This window comes from Chelonia mydas, chromosome 16 (genome assembly GCF_015237465.2).
Source record: "Chelonia mydas isolate rCheMyd1 chromosome 16, rCheMyd1.pri.v2, whole genome shotgun sequence".
Classification (NCBI taxonomy): domain Eukaryota; kingdom Metazoa; phylum Chordata; order Testudines; family Cheloniidae; genus Chelonia; species Chelonia mydas.
In genome coordinates this window covers 11,755,002-11,776,727 of record NC_057857.1, presented here as the reverse complement: position 1 = coordinate 11,776,727, position 21,726 = coordinate 11,755,002, and the positions used below count along the sequence as shown (strand labels likewise).

The window sequence follows — 21,726 nt, the reverse complement described above, 5'->3', positions numbered from 1 at the left end:
GAGACTTGGGGGCTTCTTCACTACAGATTTTTATTGAGTTTGTAACACGGATGATTCTATACACAACAGAGTTAACATATGGGCCCAGATGCTCAAAGGGAGTTAGGTGCCTAACTTCTACTTATTTCAGGGGGAGTTAGATGCATAAATGCCTTTGAGGATCTGGGCCTGGTTCCTAAAGCATGAATGGGGTTGTGACAATTCTCAGACTGCAGCCAGATTTAAAAATGCTCCTTCTGCTGTGTAGGTGGGACTGCCCATCTGTGTAACAGGGTTAGCCAACCTCCTGCCTCCCAGGTCTCTGGGTGGGAGGGCAGGCCAAAACGCATTGCATCCTGGGGAAAAATACCTAACTACTGGTGCCAAGGTGACGCTCTGTGGGTTAGCTGCCCAGATTTTCCCAGAATGCTCTGGGATCTGTTGGGTGGACGATATGGGAAGGTTGACAAACCCTGCTGCAGGGATAAATGGTGGTGTGTGGATGTGTTGAACTGCATCACCTGTAACCAGGTCAGAGTCTGGTTCAGCCCAATATGGTTCTGTCTGGCCTGACGATGGGGCCTGTATTTGTAACTTTTCTCTTGCACTCTTAACGCTGACATTAAAACTCTCAAGACACAGAAACCTTCATTGTCGTTTTCCCTCAAGAGTTACTGAAGGCAGACCAAGCCAGACTGCCCCTCGCTCAGCCGTGCAGTTCTAGGTGAGCAAGGGGGGGGGGGAATGGGGCAGAAGAGAGGTGTATTGTAGAGACAAAAGCAAAGATCATACTCTACCTTATGTCCCATTTCTCCTAAAGGTCCAGCTGGCCCCTGTGATCCCTGGGGTCCCTGCAAGACAGACACACAGGGCTCTTTCGTGCAACATTGTCAATTCTGAAGAACAATCCGCTCCCTAGTGCCCTCCCACATCACATGGACACTACACAGGCATGGGAGAGGAGGTCAAAAGACCAGAAATGGGCAGCTCAAAGTGCTTGAACAGCAGCAAGCAAAGAATCAGAAACTTTCCCTGTGTCTGGGTGGGAGCTGCTGTGTTGAAGCTGGACTGATAATAGTTGGTTTCAGAGTAGCAGCCGTGTTAGTCTGTATTCGCAAAAAGAAAAGGAGTACTTGTGGCACCTTAGAGACTAACAAATTTACAACAGATTGGACTTCTACATAGAGTGCTTCCGCCGACGTGCACGGGCTGAAATTGTGGAAAAGCAGCATCACTTGCCCCATAACCTCAGCTGTGCAGAACACAATGCCATCCACAGCCTCAGAAACAACTCTGACATCATAATCAAAAAGGCTGACAAAGGAGGTGCTGTCGTCATCATGAATAGGTCGGAATATGAACAAGACGCTGCTAGGCAGCTCTCCAACACCACTTTCTACAAGCCATTACCCTCTGATCCCTCTGAGGGTTACCAAAAGAAACTACAGCATTTGCTCAAGAAACTCCCTGAAAAACCACAAGAACAAATCCGCACAGACACACCCCTGGAACCCCGACCTGGGATATTCTGTCTACTACCCAAGATCCATAAACCTGGAAATCCTGGATACCCCATCATCTCAGGCATTGGCACCCTGACAACAGGATTGTCTGGCTATGTAGACTCCCTCCTCAGGCCCTACGCTACCAGCACTCCCAGCTACCTTCGAGACACCACTGACTTCCTGAGGAAACTACAATCCATCAGTGATCTTCCTGATGGATGTAGAAGCCCTCTACACCAACATTCCACACAAAGATGGACTACAAGCCATCAGGAACACTATCCCCAATAATGTCACGGCAAACCTGGTGGCTGAACTTTGTGACTTTGTCCTCACCCATAACTATTTCACATTTGGGGACAATGTATACCTTCAAATCAGCGTAACTGCTATGGATACCCGCATGGCCCCACAGCATGCCAACATTTTTATGGCTGACTTAGAACAACGCTTCCTCAGCCCTCGTCCCCTAATGCCCCTACTCTACTTATGCTATATTGATGACATCTTCATCATCTGGACCCATGGAAAAGAAGCCCTTGAGGAATTCCACCATGATTTCAACAATTTCCATCCCACCATCAACCTCAGCCTGGACCAGTCCACACAAGAGATCCACTTCCTGGACATTACAGTGCTAATAAGTGATGGTCACATAAACACCACCCTATACCGGAAACCTACTGACCGCTATTCCTACCTACATGCTTCCAGCTTTCATCCAGACCACACCACACGATCCATTGTCTACAGCCAAGCTCTATGAGACAACCGCATTTGCTCCAACCCCTCAGACAGAGACAAACACCTACAAGATCTCTATCAAGCATTCTTACAACTACAGTACCCACCTGCTGAAGTGAAGAAACAGATTGACAGAGCCAGAAGAGTACCCAGAAGTCACCTACTACAGGACAGGCCCAACAAAGAAAATAACAGAACGCCACTAGCCATCACCTTCAGCCCCCAACTAAAACCTCTCCAACCCATCATCAAGGATCTACAACCTATCCTGAAGGACGACCCATCACTCTCACAGATCTTGGGAGACAGGCCAGTCCTTGCTTACAGACAGACCCCCAACCTGAAGCAAATACTCACGAGCAACCACACACCACGCAACAGAACCTCTAACCCAGGAACCTATCCTTGCAACAAAGCCCGTTGCCAACTGTGTCCACATATTTATTCAGGGGACACCATCATAGGGCCTAATCACATCAGCCACACTATCAGAGGCTCGTTCACCTGCACATCTACCAATGTGATATATGCCATCATGTGCCAGCAATGTCCCTCAGCCACGTACATTGGTCAAACTGGACAGTCTCTACGTAAAAGAATAAATGGACACAAATCAGAGGTCAAGAATTATAACATTCAAAAACGCGTCGGAGAACACTTCAATCTCTCTGGTCACTCGATTACAGACCTAAAAGTGGCAATTCTTCAACGAGAGACTGCTGAATTGGAATTAATTTGCAAACTGGATACAATTAACTTAGGCTTGAATAGAGACTGGGAGTGGATGGGTCATTACACAAAGTAAAACTATTTCCCCATGTTTATTCCCACCCTCCTCCTCCCCCCACTGTTCCTCAGACATTCTTGTCAACTGCTGGAAATGGCCCACCTTGATTATCACTACAAAAGGTTTCCCCCCCGGCTCTCCTGCTGGTAGTAGCTCACCTTACCTGATCACTCTCGTTACAGTGTATATGGTAACACCCATTGTTTCATGTTCTCTACGTATATAAATCTCCCCACTGTATTTTCCACTGAATGCATCTGATGAAGTGAGCTGTAGCTCACGCAAGCTTATGCTCAAATAAATCTGTTAGTCTCTAAGGTGCCACAAGTCCTCCTTTTCTTTTTGATAATAGTTGGCAACCTTAGCATGTCTGAATAATTCCCTTCTCTAGTCTGCCTTGACACAGCCTGAGCCCACCCCCACTCCTACACTCTCAGAGCCTGCAGCACATCCCTCCTTCAGTCACCACAGTCTAACCCTCGCCAATCACAGCCCCCTTCTATTCCATCCATCTGACCTGACCCCTACTTCAACCCTTCCATCCTAGATGGAGTCAGAACTGGATTCTCTTTCTGCCATTTTCTCATGGTTCTCAGTTGACTCCCTCCACCCCTCCCAGTAACATAACCAGATCCAGTCCATCCTCCCAGACACAGACCAGTCTGGGATCATCCTCTAACAGGCTCAGGAGTGTCTAACCATGACCTTCCTGAGCAGAATAACGTGGAACCTCTTTCAGTCCTAAGACAGTTAGCTCCTCCACCCGTCCTTGCAAGCATCTAGCCTAATTACTATCATCATTACAGTAGTATCTACTGCCCCCAAGGAGAGGGCCCTATTGTGTTACGTGCTATACCTAGTCACTCCGACCTTGACGAGCTTACAGTCTAAATAGCCTAAACAGAGAAAGAGTGGCAAAAAGGAAGTTTTACCAACACAGGTAATACAGGTTGGGAGCTGAGGTGCTGCCCAAGTTCACCCAGGGAGTCTGTGATGGAGTGAAGAATTGAACCCAGGTCTCCTGAGTCCCAGTGCAATGCCTTGACCGCAAAAACCATTTTTCCTTTCCAATGCCTCTTCCAAACTTCCATTCTGACCTCATTCTTCCACCTTCCCTGCCAGACTCTCCCTTGGTTTCTCCTTCAATTCTGTGTCAGAATCAGGTCCAGTCTCTTTTCTAACTTTCCCATCTTTAATCTGATCCAGGCCCTCTCGCTCTCCTAAAATCCAGACTTGCCCCTCTGTCCACCCTCCCTGCCAGAGTCAACTCCAGTCTCTGTTCTACCTTCTTGCTACTGAATCTCATCAAGTGCCTCCCTCCTGCCTCTGTAGGGTCTGATCTTGCCCTTCTTCCAACCTTCCTGGGCCCTCCTTTAACGCTGCCTCCCTGATCAAGCTGGATTCAGCAGGAGAGGCGGGGATGGGAATGAAGGAGTGTATGTGTAGGGGGGAAGCAAGACTGAGGAGGAAATGAGGGGAAAGAGAAAGGGACAGATGGATGAAGAGGGAATGAGAAGACACTTGCCGGGTCGCCTGGAGTGCCTTTGCCTCCTTGTGGTCCAGAAGGTCCTTGGATACCCTAGGATAACAAAAAGCACCAAGGTCAGCTCTGTCCCATCATCACCTTTCACACCTCCCAGCATGTCAGATTCACCTCGTAAACACTTTATAAAAGGAACACAGAGGTGGCCCTGAGGCTGAACTGTGAGACATTGTCCAGGTTTCTCCTTCTGGAGCAGGAATCAAAAAAAGTAAAACCTTAATTAAAATGTAGGCTATAAAAGGGAATAGAAGGTAGTTGGCACTTACTGGGAAGCCACGTGGTCCTGTCTCCCCAGTCTCTCCCATCTTCCCCTATAAACAGAAGGTTACAGTAATTAGGTTGGGAACGTGCTGAAATGCCCTGTTGCTTTGGCCAGGGAAGTCGATCAAAGCTGTATTTTACTGGGAGCCACGCATGCGTGAGTATACATACATGTAGGGTTTGGCACAGTGCCAGCTTGGCATCCAGCACCAGCTCTCACAGTGGACGTACCTGCTGCCCATCGGGCCCTGGTTTGCCTGGCTCCCCCTGAAGGCCCTGTTAATGAAAAAGACAAAGACATGTTGGCATCGGCATGAGCTGTGCAGTGGAGACTCTTGACTGGCTAGCTCCTCCTGATGCCCCAGCCTTCTTGCTCTTGGAATCCCCCAGGGAAGAGTAAATCATTTGCTTCCGGTTCCCCGCCACGCATTTAAAGGGGCTAGCTAGTGTCCTAAAGTCCCCCTCCCATGGGGGAATAGTCCCATCTGCTGAGGAGCTTGGAGCATAATCCAATTTTTCTCTTTCTTGCTCTTAGAAATCCCAGTGACTCAGGACTCCCCACTTATCAGGTTCAAAAGGGGGAAGTTTCTCCATCCAACTCTAGGTCATTGTGGGTGGAGAAGGGGCAGGGCATTAACCACACATTGATCGGTAGGCCGGGTGGCACTTGGACTCCAAAGGTGCTTCATGCTGTGTGCTCAGCATTCAGGGGTGGAAGAGCCTCAATAGTACAACACACACACGCTCAGGTAAGAGCCGGCAGCATAAGCATTATTTCCTTTTCTAACTGCTGCTCTGCCTGAGAAGGGAGCCTCTGAGGAGCTAGGGGCTGAGAGGACATGGATGCAGGAGAAGTCTTATGAAGGCAGAAGAACGATTGGGAGAAAAGAAGGCATGACAGAGAACTGAAAAGTCTGCCACTATTTCAACGCTCATCGGTTGGACTAGCCTCCTGTTCTGCTGGATTAGCCTCCTTGCTAGGCTGCCATCCATATTCCAAAAGGAAACACCCATATTGGGAGCTGCTCTACTACCTTATCCCTCTCTTTCTCAGCAGCCTTGCCTCAAAAGAAGGTCCTTTGTCAGCATCTGGCTTGGATACTCTCTTAATCAGACTTAATGAGGGGCAGGTCTATTCCAGGAGGCCATTTGCCAGACCCCCTTCGCACCAGGAGGCAGGGGGGATTTCTGTTCCATGAACGTCTCTGCTCTGATCATACCACACTGCAGGGACACACACTTTGTAAAGGCAGCAAATACCACATATCTTTGACTTACTCTGTGTGTGTGTGTGTGTGGGCAGTAGAAATGTGCAGTCAGAATCCTTAAGGGTGTGGTGATGGTAAGGCCAGATTTACACACAAGTTTTGTACTGGTGTAACTATTTCAGTTAGAGGGTGTGATTTTTTTTTTTTACCAATATAGTTAAATTAGCATAACCCCTATAGCATAGGCTCAGTTATACTGGTTTAAATGTGTCTTATGCTGATATAGCTTATTTCCTTTCCCATATGGGAATAAGCTATCCTGGTATAAGCACCTATATACTGCAACAGCTGTGCCCGTGGGGGGGTGCAACTGGTGTAAAGTGGCACAACTTTGTATGTAAATAAGCCCTGAGCTACCTTACAGCCCCCCCTTCACTTTAACCGAAGAGCTGGAACCTTTATCATCTCTGAGACTGTATTTCTACCAAATGAATGACTTCTGGCTGAATTTAGACAGCATTCTTCCCTCGGATCCCCACCCTTCCTCCCCAAATGGAAAGGCTTTTGGGAGACCAGGGAATAGACATTTCCACTGGTCTCCCACTGAGCAGAGCCATGTGCTAGGAACCTGATGCAGGGAAGAAGCTAGGTGGTTGTGTGCTGGGGGACAGCTGGTGCCATACAAAATCATGCTGGTTGCTTTTAAGGAGCCTTGATGTGAGTGAGTGTTGGCTCTTGGCAGCTGGGCTCTGCCACCAGTGTGGGGCGCTGCTCTCTGCTCTGCACAGAGGAATGCTGGCTGGGCTAACTGGCACTGGCTGGACTCAGTGCTTGGTGCTGATGGAGCTAGAGCTATTTAAATTGACTTGAGGATACACCATGAAGGGCGAGAGGCAGCGAGGAGGTGGTGGTGGTGGGAGACATCCTGATTTTCCCAGGGCCTAAAGGGGAGCCTCATAGCATGCTCAAGAGCAGACCTGTCAGAACTAGCACTCCTGTTAGAACTTACCTTAACACCTCTTGACCCTGGCTCCCCCACTGGTCCATCAGGACCTCTGGCACCCTGGGGGACCGAGAGAGAGAGAGAGAGAGAGAGAGTTACACAGCAAAAGTGAACAGCAGGTGTCCCCCTTGTGCTGCTAACGCGGAGTTGTCTACTGGGGGTTGGGTGTGATCCCAGCTTCCACTGTGCAGTCTGACCTCTCCCACCTCCCCAGTACACATTTTGCATACTCAGGGGGCTGAGCTCTTGGGCTTTCTCCAAAAAACGAAGCAGCTACACTTCTCCTACCCTTCACCTGTCTGATCCATTGGATCCATCCTCCCTGCCTTTCACCCTGAGTAGCTTCAGTAACACAGAAGAGGAGAAAGAAAAGGAGTACTTGTGGCACCTTAGAGACTAACCAATTTATTTATTTATTTTTAGTTTCTCAGGTGCCACAAGTACTCCTTTTCTTTTTGCGAATACAGACTAACACGGCTGCTACTCTGAAACAGAAGAGGAGATAGGTGGAGGGAGCCCTGCTTGTGTGGGTGTGTGGGAGGGTGTTGATTTCTCTGTCCATAGCCATATTTAATTCTCCTCTTGCTCTTAACCCTTGGGATGCTGGCACTCAACAACCAGATGAATGCTTAGGAAGGTGGGTATGTACAGCATGGCTGTGGTTCCCAAGGGTTTAAAGCTTGGGCTTGTTAGACTGTTTCTAACGTTCGTCTTGGAGTCAAGGTTCATCTCCCGTTATAGGGCTCCTTGCTGCAGGATTCATCCTACTGCATGTAGGATAGAAGGCTCACCCAAAAGTAAAGCAACAGCAACCCTAGCTTCAGAACTCTTGAAGCCCATTAGAAGAGTTCTTCCTTTAGCCACAGGTCTTGCTTAGATGGGTGTTTCAGCTGATTCCCAGGCTCAATGGAGCCACTTTTTAGTTTTGTTCTCCCCCCTCCCGCCAATTTATTTAATTTCTCATCATGTATTGGGCAGTGCATTTATGTTATTTTTATTTCTATCTAGCCAACATTAAGCCCAAAATGAGAGCCAGAGGAGAAAGACAGGCCAGAGGTCAGGAACGGCTTCATTTTCAGACCTTAATGACTATGGTGATCTTGCTGGGACAGACCCTGAAATCTGAATTTATTCACATCATGGCTCTTCCTTCTGAAGAGTCAAGCTCTCCCATCGTCCCCTACATGATACAATTTGAACTCTTTGCATAGCACTCCCTGTTATTCACATCCATGGTCATGTCGCTGTTGAAGTCAAGTCATCAAAGCTATAAGATGCACAATGTGAGCCCAAACAGATGCATAAAGGCAACTTGGAATTGGACGTATTTAATAAAGTGCCATGGGTTAGCTTCTCATTAATGATAGGTCTTTTAGGCATTTTATTATAGTTACCTGCTGCTTAGAGAACTGCTATGAACATGACCAGGTATTCATGTATATATGAAATGGGTAGGGGCATGTAGCATGACCAGTTGTACATGTGTGGTCAGATGGCCAGTCATTTGTGCTTAAGTATGTTTTGATGAAACCTCTCAGGTCCAAGTGTACACGGGAACCTTTCAAGGCGTGCATATGCATGAGAAAGCCAGGTGCCGGGGGATGAATCCAGCCCCATGCATCTATAGATGTTCAAACATATGAGGAGGCTGAACATGGTTAGCGGAGAACCTACACAAAAGCATGCACGTGACAGTTATCGTCCTGGAAGTCATGCTCAGGACTAAAAAGAGATGTGCTTATTCTTCAGGGGTATAACAGAAAAGCATCATTTGTGCATAGTGGAAAATCCCTAGAGTAGCACTGAAGCTGATCTCAGTGGAACTCTTCCCCCACCCCCATCCCTATCCTAGTTCAAGAGTAAGTTCTGTGACACTGACACACAACAGGCAGAGGGGTGGCAGGTAGGAATAAAAAGACAGATAGAGAGACCACACAAACGTGTGCCATGTCCACAATGGAGCCCTGATCTTGACTGGGCCTCTAGGCACTACTGCAGCATAAATAATTCTAACATTGCTTTGTGGTGTATATGTTATGGTGAAAGGAATTCAGACACCAGGCCAAAGTGGAAATAGAGAAAATAGGAGCCAATTTGCTTAATCGAGATGCAAACTGAGAGCCAAATGTAATAACAGGGGCCAATATGTTAGCAAAGCAACTACAGTGTGACAGCAGGGGAGAGAGAGAGAGAGACTCACAAAGAGAGGCAGTGTAATAGCAGAAGATGTATAGGAAACACAGCCAAATTATTACAGCAAACACTGACAATATAAAATAATGCAAAAACTTCTACTGTGTTTGGCAAACTCAGTTATGCTGAACAGACCCGAGACCAAATAACCACAGTGCATGCCCATAAGACACAGTTTAAAGTATACCCAATCTGCTCTCTAGAACAGTCACTGTGCATCAAATGGGAACAGCAAAACCACTGCCCACGCTGCTACATTCAGCGAGCTGTCTCAATCCAAGCTAGGAGCCATACATTTCCCTAACCTGGAAAGGACTCCTCAAGCTCAAAGTGTAGACACACCCTTTGACTGACAGCATACAAATCCACATGTAGAAAGGTTCACCAAAGCCTCCCTGGGTGTAATGGCAAACCTTCTGTCACTGGATTCCCATTTTCCTCCCTTTTGCTTAGCCCGCCTCTGCTCTTTGAACTGTTCTGGATCATGAAACAGTGCAGTATTTGTACTTCACTTGGGGAAATGGGTGACAAAGGGACAAGCAGCCAGGCAGCTTGTGCTTTAAGTCAAACTGTCCAGCTCTGTGAACTGAGTTTTCGCCTTCTCTGGGCTGCCTGGAAACAATAACCCCCCTGTTAGGCTGAGAATTCCCCTCCCCAAACTCATGACTTCACACATCCATCCATCACTGTCCTGTCCGAATTCCCTAGAGAAACAAGCACAAACAAAGAAAAAACAGCATCCGGAGGGAAATTAACCCCTTGGAACCGTGAAGGTGGCTGGATCTCAGACAGAGCCACACTGCTCTGCTGGATGTTGGAAAGAAAAGAAGCTGCTACAGGGAACGAAAGTAACATTACTCAGCTTGGATGGTCGTGAGGGGAGGGAGATCCGAGACGTTCAGACCTACAGAGGGGCAGGCATCTTCTCTGCTCTGAGGGGTCATGATGATAATGGAAAGAGACAGACGGGCAGATGGAGACAGGTTTCCCCCTTGGGGAGTTATCTGTAATTTATCACCATGATCAACACCCTAGAATTGCCCCCAACCTGATAGGGACATAGAAATTGCCAGAATGGATCAGACCCGAGGTCCATCTAATGCAGTCTCTTCTCTCCCACAATGGCCAGTCCCAGCTGCTTCAGAGAAAGGTGCAAGAAGAGATGGCGCAGCAGCAGATGTGGGATAATCTGACCCTCCCCCCACATTAGGTCTCATCCCGATGTCCAACAGTTATGACAACTCTGGCCATTCCTGTTATCCATATAAATGTCCAATCCCTCTTTGAGTCTTGTTAAATTCTTGGCCTCAATGACTTTCTGTGACAGTCAGGCTCAGCACTATGCTCACAAAATCAGAATGAGCTCCTTGTCTTCCTTGGACCATGATCTCATCTCTCCACAAGTCCCTTCCCCCTTATAATCTGCACAGAAACCAGTTACAGTAGATGGACAAAGGAGCTAATCTACAGATGGCTGAAATGCCAGAGCTTTCTCCAGCATCCTTGCTGTGCTGCAGAAAGACAATCTTGTTTTCCTTACAAATTAATCAATATGGAGACACAAAAACTGTCCCCAGGCAGAGTGTCTGAGTTGAGGATTGGCCTTGTCCTCATTGGGACCATTATTCTCTTTTCCTGGGGAAGCTGAAAACAGGAGGAGCAGCAGGCCAGGGGTGAATCAAACCCCAGCGATGGTGGAGAGTGTCTATTTTTGCACCTCTGGAAACTACAAGATCACACTGAAAATGGAGCAGTGGGAATTCTGCATCTCTCGGCAGCACAGTGATGCCTTGTCAGAACACCTATCTGTTGCGAAGGAAACCAGGTGACAAACCAGAAATTCTCAAGGAAACGGAAGGAGCATCTTGGTGATGGAGAGCTACTCTGGACACCTGTCTTCAGAGAGATTCTAAGGGTTCGAGGCCCACCACTCAGTGACTCTGCTTTAAACATGACACAGGCTCAGAAGAGTGGGGCCCACTGCCCTTTGGCACTCATCACAGCAGCCCTTAAGTGGCCCAAAGAATAATCATTGAGTGAAATGAGGCGCTCCCGCTATGAACCGGATATGCTAAATCTGCGGTACTTTTCTGCTACCCTAACTAGTGTGACCATATTTTCCAAAGGGAAAAGGGGACACTCCCAGCCGCTCATCCGAGGCCCTCCTTTCTCCCGCACGAGGCGGATGCCCAGTCGCTGGAACCCTGCCTTCCCCCCTTGTACAGGGCTGTCATCTCCACTTGCCCCCCATCTCCGCAAGTCCCTCCGCACCGCACCCCACTTTTTGGACAAAGGCTCAGTTTTGCCAAAAAAAAAAAAAAAAAAAAAAAAAAAGTTAGGACAGTGGGGACAGGGCTTAAAAAAGGAACGGTCCTGGCCAAAGCGGGATGTGTGGTCACTCTAACCCGAACCCCCATCTCACTAGGCCCCGCAAGTCTAGCATCAAAGACAGACTAGAACCAGAAATGAGCTGGGCCGAGCACTTAGGCCACTCCCAAGGAGTTAGTCAATAGCGGACACATTTGCTCATCCAGCTGTTGCATACAGTTACAAGGCCAGTCTCTCCTCAGAGACAAGCAGGTCTCTCAAATCTCTTGTTGTATTCCATCCCTCCCCCCCCCTCATCCTTTTCCAGTCACCTGGCACTGTACTTGTGGGAGTGGTCATTGAAATGGATGGAGTCCCCTGCTAGCTCCAGCCTGCCTTCTCATAGCTCTGCAGCTCAGGCAGGGAAGCCTGGACCCCCAGCAATGCAGCCTGCCAGTACTCGCATGGCCACAGCACTGTTTGGAGTATCGTAGTTTCTTCCCAGCAGTTCTCTGTCACCAGCAACCCAGGAGTCCAGCAGGGCAATCTCCCTCACAGCAGGCACCTGGTTAATCCATCACTAAACATTTCATCAACATCTGACCTGAAAAGGTGAAACTGCCCCTGCATTCAGGAACAGACCAGGAAAGCTCCATCTTGCCCAGACTAAGAGGTTTCCCTAATTCACCCTGACAGGAAAAGCTACATTTAGCCAATTAGTTAAATCTTTGAAACTCCCTTTTACTGACAATGCCAGTTACAGACAAGTGAGGAAAACCCTGGAGCATCTACAGGAAACTGGAATGCCAGCAGGCAGCAGTAAGCAGGGTCTACATTACAATGTGCTAGGCAGGCTGCATAGTTGTCTTCTGGGGGCTGTGAAGTTTCCTAGAGCAGCTAAGTTTTCATTTAGTATTCAATATCAATCAGCACCTAGACTCCCCAGCAGATAAACCCCCTCACGCTAGATGCTGTACGAACAGTACAACCTCTGAAGAGCTTATCATTTAAAGAGACAAAAGAGGAAAATAGGAGGTAAAAGCGGATTTATTTCCATTTTGCAGATGGGAAATCCTATTGGGATCCAGGAAGTGGGAGGGCGAAAGCAGATGGGAAATAGGAGGCAGAGAGAATTATAGGCCCTGATACAACAAAGCACTTAAGAACATACTTAACTTTAAGTATGTGACCAAGGTCACACAGGAAGTCTGTGGCAGAGCCAGGAATTCCAACCAGATCTCCCTGAGTCCACTCCGGTGCACTAGCCACAAGGCCAATCTTCCTCTCTATTTAAATCAACAAATTATACTTCTGGCCCTTTTGGTTACATAGGCCCAGCGGTGGAAGGTGTGTTGCTATGAATTGGAATAATACAATGCATTTTAGGGTCAAATGTTTATGTGCAGAAGGAGGTGAAACTTAGCCATTTTAACTGATGTTTGCTTTGGGATCATGGATCACAGAGTGATACCCAATGTGAGGGGAGAAGGAGGTGGGGAACCCACCCAGACCTGGACTGACTAAATGTTTAGTAAAGCCTGCAAAATACAATTGCTCAGCTTTGTTTGACTCTAGATAGATAGTTCTACTTAGGTACATTTCGTTAATATCTCCAGGAGGCCCCATGCAGACCTAAGAGTAACTACAGGGTAGAAAGTCAGTGGGATTTATGCCCCGTAGCGCCGAAATCATTTTGAAAAACATCACATCACTTAGGCCCTTTTGAAAATGTTATCCCTAATCCCATTCCGCACATAGAATCATTAGCCCATTTGTCAACATAGGCTTCACTGCTTACCGTCCTTTGTGTTGGTTTGCTACTGCTAATGTTGGCAAGCACATAGCCTCAGGCAATACTACCTTCCGAGAGCTTCAGACCGAGACTAAACAAAACTATGACACTGCTAATAAGGACTCAAAGCCCAGATGCGAACAGCCCTAGCATCTGAATATTGAGGAAGTTTGGATCCAAACTTTGCATCTCTAGTGTATATCAGTCAACAGAGCTACAGAGTAATGCCTCCAGCAGACAACACTCCATCTGAATAGAACTTAATGCCTAGAAAGGTGTTTCAACAAGAGAGAGCTACATTTTTCTTTTTCAATGGAGGCAAGGTGCAGACAACTTACATACAGAGGGAGAGGCCATCTAACTTTGATATAACAATGGAGAGAGAGAGTCACACAAACCTTGGGGGGATTCCTGCCTCTTATTCCATATCCTTAAATTTGTCTTGAAGTGGGAGATATTTCACAATGCATACATCTTCTACATTGCTGCCTGATGGACGCTTTATATGGTAGAGTTCCAGGGGTGATGAATTGTGCCTCAGTGCATTGGGTTTAAGCAGCTCTCAGGAATCTTGAATTTTAGTTTATCTGCTCTCCAGCTCTTGTACTTTCCAGATAGTAGAGGATGGCTTGGGCCTTCTTTCCAAACAAGCCAGTCAATAGAAGTGTTGGGGAGATGAAGGAGGGAGCAGAGGTACCTTTCACCATCACGCTCAGGAAGGACAGCTAGGTATGCAAGGAGAGGTCAGAAACAGCAGGTGCCTTCTCAAAATGCAAAGCCTTTTTTCTCCTCTTCCAAGTATTTCTAATTCAGCCACATGAGAAAGAGCTGGAGCGAGGTGATGGATGTGGCATTAAGAACCTGAATAGAACAGGCCCTGAGAACAGTCTGTGCCACCGGATGAGCCAATGACCTCTGTCATTCAAACTGGACATGGACACACTCACCCCACTGTCAAATGATTTATAAACTCTGAGTCTTCAGCTATTAATCTAGTGTGTAATGCCCAGTGTTAGAGACTCCCAATATAAGCAGTGGCTCGCCAATGGAATATGGAAGCGGAACATTTCCAAAGAGAATTACACAAACTTTCAGACATTAACAAGGAATAACCCAGTGCAGCTAAGAGGTGGGACACAGGAGTTCAGATACTTCTCATTTTTGCAGAGAAATTTAGGAGATTTCCCCCATCCTCTTTCAATCCTTGCTGCTGCCACTTCAGAGGCCTTAAAATGGTGTGACTGTCCTTTTCCCAAGGAAGGTTGAACATACCGTATTCCAGCATCTTTTAATGCTGGTCTTTCAGTCAGCTGAAAGGTCACTGGAGAGCAAAGTAAGATGCTGTTCTGCCTTCTACTAGCCAGGTACTCACCCCTGCAAGCCCAAGAGCAAAGGAATGATTTTAGGACCTAAGTTTAAATACCACCATGTTGCAAATGACCAGGGTTTGATAAATTCTTGCAGTCACTGAGGCTACAAGCTGCAGGGTTCATGTGGTTAGACAGAGATTGGTCTAGTTATCCAAGTATCAGTAAGGAGTTCTGAAGCATGCAGCATATCTAGATCTTTGCTGGTTTTAGCTATTTATTGTTTAATGCAGGGGACTTGTTGACACTGGCTGGCATAGCTGGGAGATACAGATACACCCTGTAAATTCTACCTCTGGACTTTTAAAGACTGCAGCTTTTTTGAGTTACCTCTAGGCAGCCACACTATGGCTCTGAGTTAAAGGAGTAACATTCCTGAATTGATGACTGGCACCTTGGCTGGGAGAACAGGCCAGGATGAGGGGCTTGTCAGATGGATTTCAGCTGGAGGTTTACAGACCGTGCCATAAAGTCACAGCTTCAGTTAATATTAAGCTTCACAGCTTCAATTGATATTAAGTTTCCTGTGCAGATTCTCATTCCAGGTCTGAGCTGAGTTCATGGATAGGGCGATGAAACCAGGCACATTCCTGCTGTGAGGAGCTGATTAGCTGGAGCTTGCTTTTGAATTTGTTGCATGGTGTCTGCTCTGATGATTTGTTAGCCTGGGCATTGCCCATGGGGTTCCTGGGATGTGGCATGGATGGCATGAAGAGCAATGAAAAATAAATAACCATTGCAGGCCCCTCCTGATTTAATGTTTGCTTTGACATTTCCAGCATGGCTGACTTCACTTTTTAAGCTTGGCAAGTATCAGTCTGTAAGCGCTAGTCCTTGCAGGTCACAGAGTAAAGGCCTCAGTTCAGAAGATGAAGTTTTGAGCAACATGGATCTGGAGAAAGAGAAGCTATTAAAAGGTGACAGATTTAGCTCAGCACTAAAGTTTTCTAAGCGAGTCACCTGCAGCTCCCCCGACTGTAGCCAGGGTCGTAGGTGCTAAGGCACCTTGGCATATCAAGTACTTTTATTTAGGTGCCTGACTTTGGAAATGTTGGCCGAGAGAGTTAGTTGAATCCTATTAGCCAGCTGGAAACAATCCCAATCTCAACCATCAGATCTTCAGCTAGGTTATCCACTAGCCATCCTGTCATTCACCACTTAGTACCTGCCTGCCTCCAATCAAGGAAATCCAGCTATGTAACCCTTCTGAATATTTAAATGGAAAACCAGTCTTGTCTTGCTTTCTGATCTGGAGTGGGGGGTTAAGGGAGGAGAAGCCAGCTATCCCAGTCTTCCTAAAATTTAAATCCTAATTCCTCTAAACACTTAACTGTAAATGTGCTTAATCCCCATTGATTTAACTTTAAGCATGTGTGTAAGTGCTATCCTTTATAGGGATGGTCTTAAGCACATTCTAAAGGTCAGCATATATTTGTGTGTTTTTCTGAATTGGGGCCATAAGGAAGAGAAGAGAGAAAAATTGCATTTGCGGAGGCTTGTACAACATCGATTTGATGGCTAAAAGTAAACTGGAGGGAACAATAGTCCGCTCTCATACTAAGAAGAGGAAAGTTATGATTTTTAAAGGTTCTCTTTTTGACAATCAGTATTTTTATGTCAACAGCACAATAGCTATAACAACTTAAATACAGATCCCAAAAGTCTCCATTGTTCTTTACAATCCAAACCATATTTGCTACTTATGTTGTCTTCAAAAGTGCAATTACTTTAACGAGGTATCCAAACACGGATCAGTGCAATCCACAAACATCTGGCAGAGAGTTGCATTAATGTTTCCATTCTGAATTGAATTACATCTCTGCTGTGAATTGTAATATGGAGCATGCTGCGAAGGGCAGTGTTTGAAATTCCATTCAGGGGGATCATTTCCCAGTCCTCAAAAACTAAAAGAAACAAAGAGCATGAATGGCAAGGAAACTACGCAAATAAGGAATATTAGGGAATTGAGAGACAGAGGCAGACATGAGCAAAGCAGAAAATTTCAAAGACAAGAGAGCTGTGAGAACAAGCAGCCCTTGTGGTAAAGTCCTATAGAATGAAAACTTTTTAGAATCCCATTGATTTAATCTCTATCAGATTATTTAGGTATTGTCCATAAAAGAAATATAACAACCTATATGCTACTAAAGAACCGGTTTGAAAGGAAAGATCAGTGAAGAGTGAGAGTAGATAAATTAGCTGCAGAGCACCAGCAGACACTGGCTTCAAATGCAGCACACTAATAATCTGATGCCTCGCTGATACAGAAGTACTACCACAAGGAGCTGTACTAGAGATCAAGACATTAACACAGCTTCTTCACTTGACACTATCTCCCCATCTCCCTCCACCACCACTCCCTGGTCTAGAGTGACTTTTGTCATTGTTAGTCCTTGGTACTTTGATGTGGTCTGAAGTCTGGGTTTCCTCAGGCATGAGTGGAATTACCGAATGCAGGAACGTAAAGGAGAAAACAACTGGTCTGGGGGCTGCTGGGTTGGAAATCTGGAGAGGAAATCTGGCCCAGTGATGCCAAATGAAATTTCTATAACATACGGTACGTCATTCTGGGATGGGAGCGCACTAGTACTAATGATTTACAGAAGTTAACTGGCTTCCTGTTGTATCGCACTGGAGAGACTGAGACTCTCTTGCTTTCTCCTTGTCTAGCTCCAGCAATGTGGCCTCTAGCACCACTAGGGTTAGTTTCATCTCTAGAAAGGGGTCGTCCCCACTCTAATAGAGCAATGTTTCCTGCCCTTGGTCTTTCTTCCAAGACAATCATTTAGCCATTCTTAGACATCAGTAGCCATTCTTATGTTCTTATTTAATATATTAACGCAGTCGCTTGGGCCTGAAGACAAGGCCTCATCGACTCCATAGCTTATCTCTAAAGCAAGTCCAGCCCTTTTAAAAGCTGAATCCATTCTAGAATCCATCTCTTCCTCCACAGCAGGAAAAACCTCTCACTGGACATTTTATACAGTAAATGAACCATTAGCCACTCTAGTTCCACTTGCTTAAAAATGGTGTTTCACCCTGCAAGATGATAAATATTCTATTAATCAGCTCTGACAGCATCAGGGCAGCAGAGAAACTAAAAGCTGGTGGTTTGCTCTCCCAGTGGCCTGATTCATCTAGTCCAGCTAGAATGTAAGAACTATAACAAGATCCTGTGCAAGTCTGAGCCTCATGCAAACAAGGAGCCAAGTAGCACAGTTGCACACAGCTGGCTGTTGAAAGAACTGACTTGGCTCCATGGAATGGGGTTGGCGTTCCAGAATTGGAAGCTGAGAGAGAGAGGCAGTCACTTGGATCCCTTTTCTGCCCTTATATGGATCAGGGCACTGAAGGCTTATACCCCAACGAGACTGTTTGATATTCTCCAAGGAATATCTGTGGAGCCTGTGCAAGTGGCGGGGTGGGGGTCATTCACATGTCATTGTTCATTCAGATCTACTCTGTAGTCTTTCGTTGAGGCAACTCCCAGATTCATTCACAACCTTCCTTGGAATCCATGTCTTCAGTTCCTCATTAGTCATGCTCACGGATTCACTGACCAATTCTGTTAATTCACACCACGTAACACAGAGACTCCTCAGCTCCCGAGACAACTCTTCAGAGCGGAGGAGTGCAGGAATTACAACACTAGGGCTTCCCTTAATACAAGGGTGGGGGACAAGGAAGCTAGTTTTCCCAGCCAAAGACAAAAAATTAAACACCATGACATATCTTCTGAGTGGGACATTATTTTATGTCCTCCTAGCAGTGCTTTTAAAACTTAAAACAATTCAAGGTGACATAGTCCTGTGGTTATAAAACTTTCTAATCAGGTGATCCCATTTCATTCTACCCCATCCCAGCTGCCTGCAGAACAGATTAGCTATGGCATAGGGAAATGCACACGAGTGCTTGCTGTCCTACATTCTCCAGGCAGGCGTTGCTATAGGCTGTGGGCTGTGGCGAGGGAGAGAGAGTGGAATTTAGGGTTACTCCAGACCTAGACTGAAATATATGAAAACAAACCTTTTACGATCCTTGGAAGGAAGACCTTACAGTGACGTGATGTATTGTGTTCTTTGGGTCCTCAACAAAAACCACTCACCGCTAATGCTTTGGACACATCAACTGGACGAGGAAAATCAATCTAAGTCTGAACTGGCTTTCATTCAACATGAGCAGGAAGAACAAGTTCTAATTTCCTAACTGGCATATGGAGCTTGCAGAAATATTTATGCTATGTAATATGTATTTCTGCTACAACAAGTGATGCTATTTAATATCACTAGCCAGTTTCAACTCCCAGGTAACAGCTATCCAAAGTGAGAATAGGAATTCATGTCTCCCTTTGTATTGTGGTAACATGTAAAGGCCCTGATATGAATTGGGACCCAGTTGTGCTAGGCTGTGTCCAAGAACATGGTAAGTCTTGATCCTGCCCCAAAGAACTTTTACTCTAATTAGAGCATGACTCCAAATGCATCTTCCTCACCACCACTGCAGAACCTAGCTAACAAGTGAGACTAAACCAAGTGAGACTAAAATGGAAGGAACCTGGAAAGCATGAGATGCACTTGCCTTATTGTTACTCTGCCTGAGTCTCTATTTTTCAGCCTTGCTGGTGCTCTGTACTTTGGTAATATTTTGTGGCAACTAATTTCATAGCTGGAGTTAAGTGCCTGCAGTCATGACAGCAAACTGAAACAATCTTTATCATCCTTCAGTTAAATCACTACACACGGCCCCTCTCAGCTCATCCTCCCGCAGCCCCCAGGAAAATGAAGGCAGTGTCTCTGGTCTTTTAGCTACAGCTTTTATCCCTTGCTGAAATCCTTCATCACTGGACTGTACCCACCATCTTCACCAGCTGTGCCCATCATCCCTATGTATCTAGCAGGAAAACATGATGAGCACATTTTAGGTTCTTGGCTTCCTCGGAAATGCCATGCCAAGACACTGACCTCTAGGCTAACAGAGCCATTTATATATTTTACCTGCATTCACTTCTTTAAGAAACCTATCTCACTGACATAACAGCAGCTTTCCTCTTCGACACTCAGTAACTCACCAGCAAGAGCAACATCCCACCATCCTGATCCCATCTCCAGCCCTTAGTTATCTATTCCAAGGAACTAGCCACCTAAATCTCTATGTCAAAAGGTCAGAGAGGAGAGTTGTAAGAATCGTTACTAAGTTAGTAACTGCTTACCCGACGGCCTTTTGCTCCCCTTATACCTGGGGGTCCCCGGACTCCAGCAGGGCCCTACAACAAGAAAAGAATTTGAGAGGAAACAAATTGAAGACAAAATAAAAACACACAGGAACCAACCAAACAACAACAACAAAAGAGTAGCTGCTGGATGAGAAGATGACTGTGACACACAAGGAGCAGATGTGTCGGCTGCACATTTTATGGGGTCCCTTTTCTGATCATTGCCAACCATTAAAATGATGTACTCTGTTGGGATTTGTAAAGTCCTACCCCATCCCAAACAACGTAGGAAAAACAAAACCATTAAAAATCATTTGCAGGGAGTAACATTCTATGGAATAACGAGTTCCCCACTTAAAATTCCGAAGAGCTAAATCTTTTCAGGGAAATGGGGGACATTGAACTAACCTAACTTTGTAAATTATTACTGAGCCTCTGTATTAACGCATGAGAAGAACCAGAAGTGGGGGATGGTGGGAGTAGTGGGGAATTTACAAGCCTGGATGGGTTGCAATTGAAGACAGTTTCCTATCTGTTAGTTACACCTCTGTAACTGACCCCTTGTAGGGTTAGCCCATCATCAATTCTGCTGAGGCTCAGTGAGCTACTTTGGCCTTTGGAGATTTTTGCTGCTGAGAACAAACAATGAAATAAATAAACAAATAAATAAATGCCATGGGTTTTGCTTAAAGAGTAAATAATAAAGGACTGTTTGGAGGTGAAATGAGCTACAGCAGTGGCCTTAATAAATATGGATTTAATATGAGGAGATAATTTGATTTTATTTCCTGGCCTTGCTGGGAAATTGGCTTACCTAAATAGGACTTCAATTTAAAAAAACAAAAACGCTTATTTGGAGAAAACATTTCATCTGGAGGAATCTGCTGGTTATTTTCCAGCAAGAAAACAAGTTATTGGAGGAGGTTATAGAGCTACAGCAATGCAGCAAATGCAGCCTCAGGATGCGCCAATGCAGCAAATCTCGCGCCAAGGACTCCAGAGATGCATGCTGCTTCCAGCGGGCAAGACTGTGCTGCCTTTACGCTGAGTAGCACCTTACTCTGCAAGCTGCCCCATTGGCTTCCTCCATGGTGCTACTTGTGATGTCAGGTGCTAGCTACCCTGTGTCACTAAGGGCAGCACCATTGGATCCTTCCGCAATTGGCAGCTCTTTGCTATGAGATTATTGTAGATCCTGCCCTCTTGTGAAGGATGAAGGAGGGACAGAACTTAAGGACTTCTTTCTTCTCCAACCCCTCCCACAGATGCAGCCAGGCAGGACTGCCTGCCAGTGCTCAGGAAAACACAAGGAAGTACACCCGGCTAATGCACTGGCCTGGGCACTGTTGCTCAAAGGTGCATGGTCTGCTGGCTAAAGGCATAGCCAGTGTCCCACCCACAATGCAGACACTGCTGTCATGGCAAGTGCAGCTGCTGCTCAGAGGACCAGTGAGCAGCTCGCTGCTGAGGGCTACCTTGAGCCATCGTGTCCTCTCACTGCTGCATGGCCTCCACTACCCTTCCAGTTTACAAAAAGAAAAGGAGGACTTGTGGCACCTTAGAGACTAACCAATTTATTTGAGCATAAGCTTTCGTGAGCTACAGCTCACTTCATCTGATGCATAAAAGTGGAAAATGCAGTGAGGATGTTTTTATACACACAGACCATGAAAAAATGGGTGTTTATCACTTCAAAAGGTTTTCTCCCCCCACCCCACTCTCCTGCTGGTAATAGCTTATCTAAAGTGATCACTCTCCTTACAATGTGTATGATAATCAAGGTGGGCCATTTCCAGCACAAATCCAGGGTTTGTGCTGGAAATGG

At 46.2% G+C, this 21,726-nt stretch overlaps 1 protein-coding gene across 6 annotated transcripts in view; it reads right to left on the bottom strand.

Annotated features, from left to right (window-relative positions):
• Positions 1 to 21,726, bottom strand: part of LOC102932197 (collagen alpha-1(XXVII) chain B) — a 299,945-nt gene that overhangs the window by 64,620 nt on the left and 213,599 nt on the right. For all 6 annotated transcript variants that reach the window (XR_006286160.1, XM_043530414.1, XM_043530416.1 and 3 more), the window contains 6 exons: positions 19,899 to 19,952; positions 7,037 to 7,090; positions 5,051 to 5,095; positions 4,825 to 4,869; positions 4,541 to 4,594; positions 777 to 830 (listed from right to left, as the gene is read on the bottom strand). Coding sequence is in view for 5 of the 6 variants with exons in the window: in XM_043530414.1 (XP_043386349.1) it covers positions 777 to 830; positions 4,541 to 4,594; positions 4,825 to 4,869; positions 5,051 to 5,095; positions 7,037 to 7,090; positions 19,899 to 19,952 (306 nt within the window). In the remaining variant the exon portion in view is untranslated. The remainder of the gene's footprint in view (positions 1 to 776; positions 831 to 4,540; positions 4,595 to 4,824; positions 4,870 to 5,050; positions 5,096 to 7,036; positions 7,091 to 19,898; positions 19,953 to 21,726) is intronic.